This window comes from Topomyia yanbarensis, chromosome 3 (assembly GCF_030247195.1).
Source record: "Topomyia yanbarensis strain Yona2022 chromosome 3, ASM3024719v1, whole genome shotgun sequence".
NCBI lineage: Eukaryota > Metazoa > Arthropoda > Insecta > Diptera > Culicidae > Topomyia > Topomyia yanbarensis.
In genome coordinates this window covers 377,700,150-377,713,939 of record NC_080672.1, presented here as the reverse complement: position 1 = coordinate 377,713,939, position 13,790 = coordinate 377,700,150, and the positions used below count along the sequence as shown (strand labels likewise).

Sequence of the window (13,790 nt, the reverse complement as noted above, 5' to 3'; positions counted from 1 at the left end):
TGCTTACTAGTGCAAAGCACAGATCGGCCCCTAAGAGGCAGGAGGCGGTTTGATTGAATCCGTTCGCGTGTGATCGAGTGTGGCGGTTAGTAAGACCTACCAACAATTCTTAGTCTGCCCGGGTTAGCTGGTACAGGCCCACAGGCGACGGTTTGTTCTCTTTCTCTCGGTTAGGTTAGGTGTTCTTAGTCTCGCACGACTTTTTAGCCGGATGGTTGATTCGAGGGTGTGAGTGGATGTAAGTGTTTACGTGACCGTATGTCACCTTTGTGAGAAACTTGGAAGTTCAGAACGGTACCAACGATTTTCCAACTATAAATAGTCAGGATCAAAGCTCCGAAAAGCATTGCAGTCCAGTTTGTCAAAGTGTATAGCTAGGCTTCAGCAGCGAACCCAAATCACCACATCAAAATGTACAAATTCGTGAGTGGAAGTTTCAATTTTAGAACAAAAAGTGTTGTGTTTCGAATTTGTTTATGTGATACAGTGCGAACATTTATTTTGTGAAAATGATGTTTTTTTTGTTCCAACTTTTCTAGTTGGTCCTCCCGCTGTTCTTCGCCGCCGTCTCGGCTGCTTACCTCGGAGCTCCCCTGGGCTATGGTGCTCCAGCATACGCCCATGGTGCTTATGCCGCTCCCTACGCTGCTCCCTATGCCGCTGCCGCCTACCACGCTCCCCTGGCCTACCATGCTCCAGTAGTGAAGACAGTTGCTGCCCCTCTGGCCTACCATGCCCCAGTCGTTAAGGCTGTCGCTCCACTGGCCACCTCCTATGCCAACACCTACAAGGTAAGTTATATTGTCCTTAGAATTCTGGGATAATGGTGTGCTCGTGCTTCGGCAGCAGATGGGTTTGACAGGATAATTGAGGCAGCTGAGGCCACGATTAGTGGGTTAGGTTAATCGGTTGACGAACAAAGGGTTCTATGTTTCGTGCATCCTGAAACCGTGTTCTTGGCACGATAGGGGTTCTTAGCGTTTGGGGTGAAATAATTTGAAGAAGCTGGTGGTTTTAATCACGTCAGTAGCCATCGTAATTGTGATTGAATTAAAAGTTTACTTTGTTGACTCTATTTTGATCAAATTGGTATCTTCCATTAACAGAAATGTGATATTTTTATTGCCAAGAATTCCGTTGAATGTCTTTTAAATCAGAATACAGCTTGTGTTTTACCAATTTTGAAATTACTTGGTTGAGAAATTTAGATTTCGACTCCGTCTTATTTATACTTAATTTGATACTAAATCGATCTGGTGCTAAGCCAGCCCAGATAAGGATGAGATGAGGTAGAAAACCAAGTTCCTTGACTTAATCAAGTGAAGTTTTGTGCCATTCCTGCACAAAATTGTTTAAACCAGTTTTTCCTTAACAGAGTTTGAAATTCTTGTTCATTCATATGTTTCTGTTTCATTATTATCATAATTTTCACAATTATCTGGGCTCAGAATTGTTTTTAAACTCAAATTTTTGGTTCCGAAATAATATAAAAATTTAAAAAAATTGTCATTGTTTCGCAACCGATTACGAATTTGGAAATTAAAAAGCTTCTTACTAATAAATTCTTAATCATTGAATTTAGCACTCGTTTTTTTTTATTTTGAATATAAATATTTTAACTTTAGGATCATTCGTCTCTTTTTTGAGTTAGAGAAATCTCTTTCGGAAAAATTTCTATCCGTCTGTACGGGGTTGGGAATCGAACCCAGATGAGCTGCGTTCAAGGCAATCGATTTACCAACTACGCTATACCCGCCCCACAGTTAATTTATTTTGCACAAGTCTGCAAAACAATCAAACTTATGTTTGGAGGATCCAACAAAACACCAATTTCAGTTTACATTATTGAAGTAAATTTAAAAAATATACATGATAAAATGAAATCTTTCACAGACAAATGTCATTTCGAGTATATTTCCTTTTTTTTTCCAAAGTTAAAATTATCTACACATCATACTTTATTAACTAACTCTAATCGGTTACTTTTACATATATGATTTGGAGAATGATGGATATATTTTCCTTCCAGTAAATTTTTTGAACTTCTTAATTTATTATAAATTTCAGTATGTAACGTATAATAGTACTATTTATGATGAACACCAACTACTCCTAACAAACGAGACTTATTTTTATTAACATTACGGTATTTTTCTCCCTAAGAAGAAAATGGTATAGAACTCTTTTGTGTGTGAAACGCACAGAATCTATCGATCGTTTCGACTATTTTTTATATAGAGCATATACGCAAAGATCGAAGCCTACAGGAAATAATCAGAATCAACCTCCGGTACCACCACATCAGAGGTGAATACTGATTTTGCTTGTTGTGTTTTATTGACTTCTCTCTTTGTAAACTGGGTTATCGACATCGTTTCTTCCGTATCTGGCATTGATTTAGTGCCAGATAAAAGGAAATCAAAAAATTAAAGGGTTGTGAACAGGATACGTCCACGGTAATATTGAAATTGTAGCATTTTTCAAGAGCGTGCAATATAGTTTTCCAATGAGTTTTAATAAACCTCCAACTAACCCATGGCTCTCAGTACGTGCAAATAAAGTTGAGTCCGCATCACGTATTTACGAAATATGAAACGAGTGTGTCAATAGCCTCAATACCATCCGTACCTAGAAATACACACCGTCAACCCAACGCACACACAAGCATAAAAAGAAATTAATTTATCCCAATTCGCAAAATTACAAGCAATACACACACACGTCGCATCCTGCAGTGTTGAACTCAATCCAAACCCACCCTACCAACCTACCTTTCCCACCCATATTGCTAATCATTGTATGTACACCACTCGAACTTTTAGCATTACTATTTTCGTATATGCAATGTTTCAACTAGCGCAGCGCAGCGCTCGATAAACTTTGCGCAGCAAGGAAAGGGGCGCAAGTTGTACACTAGAGTGGCTCGCCGTTGTATGGGAAAACTTTAAAATGATTTAAACCAGCGGCCACAGCACTTTTTGAGTTCAATTTGTGGTCCCAAATGCCTGTGCAAAATTTGGGAGCGGTTGGTTGCTTCCCGGGTTTGCGCATTGCGTTCAAAGTTTGCATGGGATTTTATATGGGAAAATCAATTATTTTGCATTTACGTTAATAAAGATCGCTATTTCATTTCAAACCAGCTTTATAAAACTATAGCTCAAACCTTGGTTAACAACTTTGTCGAAGACCGTAACTAGCTACGAGTTTTCAAAAAATAGTTATAATGATTTTAAAACTTATGGTAAAATCCAAATGCAGAAATTGGTCACTTTTTCCAACACTGCCGGTGCACCACCGACATCGACATTAAATACTTAAATAAATGAGAATATATTTATCGCAGAGACCTGGTACGTTTGAATGAAATGTTCAGAATGAATTTCTGAATAACATAGACGTAGTCAGAAAATAAAAAGAAGAGGGGGGGGGGCTATGGTATTCAGCGATTCATTCTAAACATTTCATTCGAAGGTACCAAGTCTCTGCGATGACTATATTCTCATTTATTTAAGTTTAAAGTGTCGGTGTCGTGGTGTACTGACAGTGTTGGAAGAAATAATGAATTTCTGCATTTGGATTTAACCATAAGTTTTAAAATCGTCATAACTATTTTTTTGAAAACTCGTAGCTAGTTACCGTCTTGGACAAAGTTGTTAACCAAGATTTGAACTATAGTTTTCTAAAGCTGGTTTTTCATATTGAATGAAATAGCTAGCTTTATTAACGTAAATGCAAAATAATTGATTTTCCCATATAAAATTCCATACAAACTTTGAACGCAATGCGCAAACCCGGGAAGCAACCGACCACTCCCAAACTTTGAACAGGCATTTGGGACCACAAAAGGAACTCAAAAAGTTCTGTGCTGAACAATGTCATATTCGAGCCACTCTATTGTACACGGCTTAACTGCGTGTAGGTTGCAGAAATGTCATAGCGACTACCGCTTAATGCACTGTTCGAATGACATAGTCATGATGTTACTCGTTTGGAATGCAAGCATCGACTGACTCAAATAGATACGCACCACCTCTTGTTATAATCTCGTGGTATTTGATTGAGTCGCAAGGTGCTCCCTATTGACGGTTCTGAACGGAATACTGACTCATATATAAGAGTTTTAACATTTTATTATATCTATTCCTTTTTACGGGTTTTTCAATCATGAACTATTGAAATACACAAATTATATTGGAATAGAACATAATTTCAGTTAATTACTATTTTTGGTAGTGCAAAACACGGAAATACTCCACAAACAACAGAGATGCTAGCGTTCAAAATAGTGACACGAAAACCTGACAACGTTTGAATTTAGATTCTAGAATGACACCTAGTCTCAAATAGTGTAGCAAGACATTTTCAATGTGGAAAATGGATACACTACTTATCTTCACAGCTAATCAACCGCTCACCAGTGACGTCCCGCAAGTACAGAAGTTCTGCTTGTCGATTAGAAACAGTAAAATTGACTAGCAAGTCAATGTGCATCTAGCACCATGCTATTTTTCTTCCTAAAATGAAACTTTGTGCATGAAGGGCAATCCTAAAATTCCTCGACTCACTAATCTTAACCCTTTCATGCCCAACATTTTTCTAGTGCATGTAGGGTTTCAAAACTATTTTTCCCTGAAAACGGTGGGGTCAAGAAACACGAAAAGCTTATTTTCATAAAGATAGGTGCTTTCATGGCAGTGTTAGAAGCTGGTCCATGTTTACCTTCTAATGCTTCATACAGTTTTCCTAGAATAATTACAATAGTCCAATTACGTGGAAAATGTAGCCAACTACAGTCTAAATTGGTAAGTTTTATCAGTTTTCAATAATATTGCACCATAACGAAGATATATGCAAAAATCATTTTCCGCCGTCAACGCAAACTGTCCCTGGCAGCACTGCTCCTTCGGAATCCAATCAGACTCATTGCAATAACTTCAGTTCTAGAACTGATCCTTGTAACTGTTAGTACTCAAATTAAAGGCAATAATCACATTAATGAGCCTTACTTGTTTTTTGCGCAAATCTCGCTTCAATCAAAAGTTATAGCTGTTTAAAAACGTTGTTGTCCACAAACAACATGGGCATGAATGGGTTAAGATTGCCCTTAATGCACAAAGTTTTGCGTTTTGACCGCATGTATGTAGCTCCAACTTAGCATTAGTTCTAGAATTTTGGAAACGCAAATTCGTACGAACGTGGTCGTGGAGAGTGCCACTGACTGACACATGACCATGGTTACATTGGAAATGCAGCATGTTTAGCGAATACCATGTACAAATTTTAGATTTCTAGAACATCGATCATTTCTAGATTACCTGAAATCATTTCACAGCTTTTTGTTTGTTTTTCCCACACAGATGAAAGATCGTTTGGCCGGAACCAGATATTTCAATGTGGTGAAAATAACGGGGGAACAGAAATGAATGAAAACACTTTTATAATGATACTAATTTTGTTTCAAATCTTCTAGGACGACTCATCACAAAATTAATTATGAATGGATTAAAAAGCATGGTATAATTTGTATAATTATAAGTACAGAATTTATTATTAGAAGGTTCCAAGTTAGATCAAGTGTCTAGAATGATTTTTCTAATTCAATTATTTTACCATCATGTGTCCGTCTCAATACGATCTTGTGATCTCAATGATTCATCAACGAACCTCATGTCAAATGAAGACATTTAGAATACAGCAACCTCTTTTATCAACTTTGCGTCTTTTTGCGTTACAATTTATTTGTGCGGCTTTCGATTTATGACAGGGTTGCAACATTCACGCATTTTCTGTAGTAGAACAGATTTTTCGGACCAGATCACAGATTTTCCAAAATTTTAGATTGAACTTTGTTGTCATACGGGTCATACGCACGGTATAAGCCAGCAATTCGGTATCTCTGTATCGGTTGTGCAATCCACGCTGGGCCTACGAGCTGCGGAACCGTACCATCTGTAACAGTAACAATTTTACTCATGCTTCCAACAGAGTAGAAACGGTAATGAACGAATTCGGTCAGAAATTATCTTTTTATGAGATTTGTATGCTGCTTTTGAATATGATAATGAGGTCAGTGTTAGGGAAAATCTTGTCCAAGTTAGCGAAAATTGAATCTATTTAGCACATATTTTTGCAGATTCACGGATTTTTAGATAGCGTACTAATAAAATAAATTTGACAATTCATCTGTTGGGGTGGGCGCATCGTAGTTGGTAAATCGATTGCCTTGTACGCAGCGCACCTGGGTTCGAGTCCCGACCTCGCACATAGGGTTAGAAATTTTGCATAGGAGATTTTTTTTACCCGAAGAGGCGAATGACCTTAAGGTTAAAACCTCTATAATCGAAAAAAAATCATCTGTTTTCCCATATTTTCAGAACGTTCTCACAATATCATGGATTTCTTAATACTGTATTATTAAAACACTAAAATAAAATAGTTTTTAAGTTAGACTTATCCATTTACAACGCTATAATCGTTTGAAATTATGCCACAATCTCGTGACGCTACTTTAATTCCAAATTTTCGTTTTACACCCAGCCCCATACAGTCGAGTAAAGCATTGCAACAAATCAAGGCCTATTCTATGCAGAATTGAAATTTCTTCTATATAAATTTATAATATTACTCAAACCCGATCGCAAATATCTTTATAGCACGTTAAAGTCAAAACTTTATTCTAAAAATGCCTAGTATCCAGAAAACCTTGGAAAAATATTACTCGTTTTACTCCAGTTTTTATAAGATATCTTTACGTACATTAAAAAAATTTTGGTTTCATTGTTTCGAACAAGAATTTCGAGATACAGTTCGCCCGCCAATTAGGTACTGCAGTAACAATTCGCTACACTGACTAGCCCATTATTTCGCCATTGTATGACATTTGCCAGCAAAAAAGCTTATTTCAGCTCATCAAATGTGTGTACAAAATATCTAAATTTTCAAAAAGCTGGGTCATGTGTTTCCCTTTCACACAGAAATATGCAAGCTACTCCCTTAATTGTTTTCTTCCGGTAAGATCATGGTAGCTTATTAAAAATAGTTGTCGAATTTATTCTGAAGCAGAATCTACGCAATCTCAGTATAAGTGAATCTAAACACGAGAAAATGATAGAATCACTGAGCTTTTAATTGAATACAACACTGACTGATACTGACTGCTCGCGAGCTCGGATGCATACCTATCACTTTATCTTATTGTTCGTATCAACGACTTTTAATGAAGCTGATCAAGCATTTCGTCCGACATTGGTCCAACTTTATCCCTACGTTGGTCCAAGAATGATCCGATATAGGCACAACTTTGCTACAACATTGGTCTGACATTTTTCCGACTTTGGTCAACATTGATCCGACGTGAAGCCAAAAATTAATCCAACTTTGGTGCGACGTTGGTCCAACATTGGTCCGACATTAACCCAACATTGACCCCATAGCCCGACGTTAGTCCAACATTTGTTCGACATTTGTCCGACATTAATCCGATGTTGGTCATTGGCTCGACGATGGTTTAACTTCTTCCAATATTGGTCCGACACTAGTTCAATGGTTTCGGGCCATTAGACTGAATACTGTTAGGCTAAACTCGATTAGGCCAAATGGTTCGTAAGGCCAAAAACTTTTAGGCCGAATGGGTCATAAGCCAGAATTTTTAGTTATTAGGCCAATTGCCATGGGAATTAATACATCTGAGCTAGTTTGACTTCGATAACGAAAGTTATATTTGAAATAAATTGACCTAACTTAAGGCCTCTGATGAAGTGGTTCGCAGCACTTGCCAGCATCAGTAGAACCCGTTTCGTGCCTTGTTGTATTGTAATATTTGTCACATGATTGATGTGTTAATGAGTGTCTGAGAAAATCAATTCTTTAAATCATAAGCTGTTCTTTTCAATTTTAACAAAACTTTGATTGCTGCATTTGTCCGGTTTATGCACAGCTAGAGTCAGAAACGGTAGCGAGGGTGTCCAACCGAAGGTTACTATTAATAATGACTTTCCTTCAATATCGCTCGCTATTTTTTCTGTTCTTTCGAATTTGTAATGCATGTTGAATTTTTATAGCAACATATACGTTATTCAAATAGCCCATGTCTGTGCTATGCCAATTACCAAACGTGCAAAACTTGGTGATTTTTTGCTTTGCCATCTGATTATTACCGCTTTGGCGTGAACAGGAATTCAGCTTTACAGCATCGTCAAAAAGCGTTGGTCTACCCGATTGATTCAATGCGTCATTGCATTACGGCCTACTTATTGATAGGCCTTAGAGATTTATACTGTACTTTCAAATTTCTGTCCTCTTCACTAAATAAGCTGTTCTTTATGTGTTTACATTATGCAATATTTATAACTGAAGGCATCACAAATGAGTATGTGTTTTTCCAGCTACTGAGCATTAACGGTTCTTTTTATATTTTGAACAATTCATGGTTTTGAAATGATCAGTTGACAAGGCAGTCGAGTGGAGCATACAAAAAAAATCAATAGAACTGCAGGGGGCGTGCATAGCGTAGCTGATAAATCGATTTTCTACTACGAAACTCACCTGTGTTCGATTTCCAACTCCGCACATAGGGATAGAGATTTTTCTAGATGTCTCTAATCCGAAAAAGAGGCGAATGGCCCTTAGGTTAGGACTGCCTAAATCGATCCATTTTGAAATGTATATTCATGCCGAATTCAGCCCAATCCGGATGTACAGCTTCTCTGCTGAACATAATTTTAACTAGTCTAATGACCCACTGGGCCTGATGACCCATTCGGCCTAACGATCTATTGCCCTAATGACCGTTGTGGCAAAACGGCTTTCGATCTAATGACCCAGTAGCGATTCGATATTGATTCGACGCACAGAGGAGGATTTCCTTAAAAACTTGGTCAAAAGTTTAAAATTGCATGGTGTGTGTCCTTGCATTGTTCATTAGATAGTGTTCCCAAATGTTATTTTAAGTGAAGCTCCCAAAAATTCTTATATTTGAGGTGTTGTTACACACGAATAGTTCAAACTGTCGCGTTATGCTAACATTTTTAAGGAGCTCTTGAAAATTCAGTATTGTTTAAGTCTATCAGGATTTTGATACAAGTGTCGGATCATAATTTATTAAAATGGAAAGTTTTACTGATGAACATTATTAATATGTGTTAATTTGAAACTATCTTATTTTGTTTGTTTATGGAAAATATCAATAAACCTTTTGTAGTAGACAATTTTGTTACAGGTTTTTGCTAAATTATTTGGAACAGTTTACAATTCATGCCCGTTTTAGAGAAATATTAAAAAGTTTTACATTTCTTATAAAGTAAAAGCATAGCATTCGCTTGAAAATGCAAGAATTTTTCAGAGGTCGCGTCTTATATACCAACCGACTCGACGATTTGGGACAATGTGTGTGTATGTATGTTGCCAACTCTCAAACACGCAAATAGTTTCCTTCTGACAGCTAATTTTCTAACCTATAACCATCGGATCGATCTGAAATATTACTCGGAAATTGAGAAGCGAAATAAATAACTCCAAGCAACGGCCACCCGTCTCTGCCCAAAAAAAAACCAAAATTAATTGGATTGGAGAAAAATATGTATTGATACTGACTATATCAAATATCAAATTAGTGTTAAATACCGGCATGAAAATATTCCAATAAAAACTCATGCCGGAGTTTTGAAACTAATCGCCAGTCTCAGATCTGAATGTCTATGAAACGTAAAACTGCTCACCGAAAAATTGCATGAATTTACTGAAATATTTTTGCTTTGGGAATGCATATTCTTGAGACAAAACTTAATATGATTAATAACGAGAATGATACTTTCCGAAAATAGAAGGAAAGCCCTACCTACTAATGAATCCATCGACCCCCAATGTCAACTACATCCAAACCGTCATCGCCCCCTCCTAGCTATGCCAAATCTCTCTCGTTGTCTAGTGGATTGCGTTCAGGCTTGATATTATTATCAATGTTTGCGTCCCATTAGCTAGCCCAGACAGAATTTATAAAAATAGTCCAATTAATTGGAGAAGGTAGTCGATAACACTCGAAATTGATTGATTTTAATAGTTTTCACTAATACTTCAAAGCAACGAAGATATATCAAAACAACATTTTTCGCCGTGTACTTGAATTTTTCATGGCAGCACTGCTCAAAGGTAATCCAGACGATCTAATATCAATATAATATTTAAAGTTCTATGGATAATACTTACAACTGCTAGTGCTCAAATAAAAGGTGACAGTCACAGTTATTAGTTTGTGTGAGCAAATCCTGCCTAAAACAAAAATTAGTGGTGTTTAAAAACGTTGTTGTTTATTAAGAACATGGTCATGAAGGGGTAATGGTCAAGATCACATCATTTTAAAAACCGCAAATTATGGAGGTTTAGTATTTTCGAAGAATTTTACAACGTACAACAGCACATATTTTGATAAAATGATTTGGGTGTTAAATTCTCCCAGAAGTAATTGTGGAGAATTCACTCTTCGGACAAATTGGGTTCGAGACTTAATGTCTTCAGCAAAGTTTTCCATGTATTCAGGGTAAAGAATAATTTTAGGCTATTTGTGAAAGAATACCTTCGAAATAAGCTATTATTCCAGTTTATGACAAATCTCCTCCAAACAATGAAATTTATATTTTATACAAAGCTTGAGTTTGTGCAGCTCACAATAAAAATAATTTAAAAAAGCTGCATTTACGAACATAACATAAATATCAGTTCATAGCTCAATATGCTCCCTAATTCAACTTATTATCTCAGAAAATGCGATGTTTTGTGTTGGAAAGTTTCTTTGAAGTTTTATAACTTCAAAGATGGCGGTTTCAGAATTATGTCATTTTGACAGTAAATCCTACCAAACTGAATTTCTGGCTACCCCACTGGCTCTAAATAAGTAGCAACAAGATCGTTCTACACTCGTCCACGAGAAACGTCTTCGAATATTGTCTAACTATTTTTATATTTATTATTCACTGTGTCTCACATTAATACCATTACCGCATACCACATCCACATCCCACATCCCAATACCACATCCCATTTTTGAGGATATTTTTTCTATGCATTAAACTACACCAACATTTTGATATTTTTTAAGGAGTTAATTTAACAACTTCTTCCTAAATTTGACGAACCTACTCCCATTCATGCATTTGCTACGATAGTTTTTGATAAAAGGGTATCCTAAATTAATTGATACACTTAAGAGTTTATATATGATGTGGATCGAGAAAGTTATGGAGTTTTCAACATTTTCTCTATTCAATATTACAAAAGTTTATTAAACAAACACTACATAGTAAGCTTGTAAATATTATAAGGTTTTGCCTTTCTTCTATAGAAACGCTATACAATCACTCTGAAAACCGACTTTTTAACCGAGACCCGGAGGGATGAGTCTCTTATACCATTCGAATCATTTCGTCGAGTTCGGCAAATGTCTGTGGATACGTGTGTATGTATGTATGTGACAAACAAATGCACATCGGTTACTCGGAGATCAGGGGCGGAAAAAAATTTCAGTAGGGGTTCGAAATTTACACATTTAAAATGAACATTGCACAATATGGAGATGGCCGAACCGATTTTATAGAACTTAGCGTCAAATAAAAGGTGCAACGTTCCAATAGGCTGTTATTGAATTTGATTTAATTCCGACATCCGGTTCCGGTGTTACGCACTCTTCGGTCACGCATGAAATTCCCAAATAAATCGTAATCAGCATGTTTTCTAAAAGGTGCAAAAGTTCAAAAAATGTATTCTATATTACTTAGAACAATTATTTGTCATGCAATCATAAAATTTCAAAATACATTCATATTTATTCTTCTACCCTATGTTGGCCGTATAATCTTAAATTATTGTAAGGAAAAATATGATCCACAAAATTACGTGGTGATAGCTCAATAGGATAACGCGATTATGCCGCTAACCGATATCAATATCACCCTTTTGCTGCAGATGAGATAAGACAACAACGTCAAATCGAGCAGATTCCTTAAATCGATAGAATCTAACACAACATCACACTATTAATTTTTTCATGCAGGGTAGCCAGACCTACCGATTTATCAGTAGTCCTACAAACAAAATATTTCCACAATGAGTATAAATGTATTACACCATTTCGTTCATTTTCTTTAATTAGAATCATGCCTTTTTTCCATTAAATACCAAGTTTATGTACTGCATTATACCAACACATCTGTATCCACAATAAAACAGATTGAATTAGAATACACGATACAGTCTATTCAGTTCGTTTGTAAAATTATTGATTGATTTTGCGTTGTATTGAATTTTTCACAATAATACACCATTGGTACGAACATCTGCACCACACGCAGACGATGTTTTGTCTCCGAATGTGAATAGTTAGAATCAGCAATAATATCCCCCAACTAAACACATTCTCTTCATTTTACGCTTGCCCAAATCTTATAGTCGGATTAGCGTAGTTGTTTTTCATTTAACAACACCAACTATATCTTGGTTATGTTTCTATCTCCGTCTAAAAAGAATAAAAATAAATCGCGCTTGGCAACATCCATTAACCATTCACCAACCTTGATACTGTGAAAAACTACAACTCCAAAAAAAAAAATACAATGCGTCAAATTATTTGGTTAACGATCTCTGCAAAACATTGACTATCGAAGTTCGTGAGTAGCATTCAAAGGTGGCAAACATAATCCTCTTTGCGATTCAACTTGATGAGCCCACCTGTTCTCTTTTCAAAGATATAACAACACAATGCCTCCAATTTGTCAACCTACCGTGGAAACTATTCAACTCGATTAAGCAGTAGCCCACTAAACAACTTTGTCAATTGATCGTGCAGCATGCATTCTGTCAGCCTTTTGTTGCCACTTCAACGAACTAATGCTAGGCTCACGAAATCTGTCCTCACCACAGGCCCCATTGAAAATCAACAAACCAATTGAGCATGATCATGATTTCCATCTTCTTCCATCCACAGGTCTCCGTGAAGGCTCCAGTCGCATACGCTGCCCCAGCCTACGCCGCCCATGCCTATGCTGCCCCAGCCTATGCCGCTCATGCCTATGCTGCCCCTGCCTACGCTCACGCTCCGGTCGTTGCTGCCCCAGCATATCACGCCGCTGCTTACCACGCTCCTCTCGGATACGCTCATGGATACCTGCACTAAGCGATACGCCACCGGTTCCTCTGATGTCCTTTACCCGATAGCACTCCCCCCACCAGCCAACTACCACCCACTCAAACTAGCAGCAGATTCATGCAGCAGCGCCGACATCATAACAGATGAACGCACAGCTCAACGCATTCCTAAACAAACAAACAAACACATACACAAGCCTTTTGGATCTGTCCAAAACGGGAGCTCCACTGGCTTCCGACAGCTGAGATTTTAGCAGGTTTTATTTAAGTCATCATCGATCATCGAATAGCAGTGTGCGGGAACCAGCATCTCAAAACGAGAACAAAATGAGTCTAATTGTGTACATATGATGTATAGTTTTTGTATTTATTTGTGAAGAAAACTACAAAAAATAAAAAAAGACAGAAATCAACTTCGTCTTCTGACGCTAATACTTTAAAGACCTTTTGAAGAAAAATCACCACTTGTTTTCCCACATACATACGCGGAACAAAAACAGCGCTTGTAATTTATGCAAAAATAAACGCCTACCAAAAATAGGTGCAAATCGAGGCCCAACCCAACCGTTCCAACCACTGACTGGCAAAGACATATAAATTTAACCTTTTGCCAGTCAAAACACAACACAGTCGAGACCGCTTGTACCGACGGCGGC

The 13,790-nt window shown here is 37.1% G+C and overlaps 1 protein-coding gene across 1 annotated transcript; it reads left to right on the top strand.

Annotated features, from left to right (window-relative positions):
- The first annotated feature begins 265 nt into the window (after positions 1-265).
- On the top strand, positions 266-13,547 carry LOC131690701 (cuticle protein 12.5-like). The gene is made up of 3 exons (XM_058976633.1): positions 266-423; positions 540-791; positions 12,974-13,547. Exons 1-3 carry the CDS (start codon positions 412-414, stop codon positions 13,160-13,162), a joined length of 453 nt encoding a protein of 150 aa, XP_058832616.1. The 5' UTR covers positions 266-411; the 3' UTR covers positions 13,163-13,547.
- Positions 13,548-13,790: the final 243 nt, after the last annotated feature.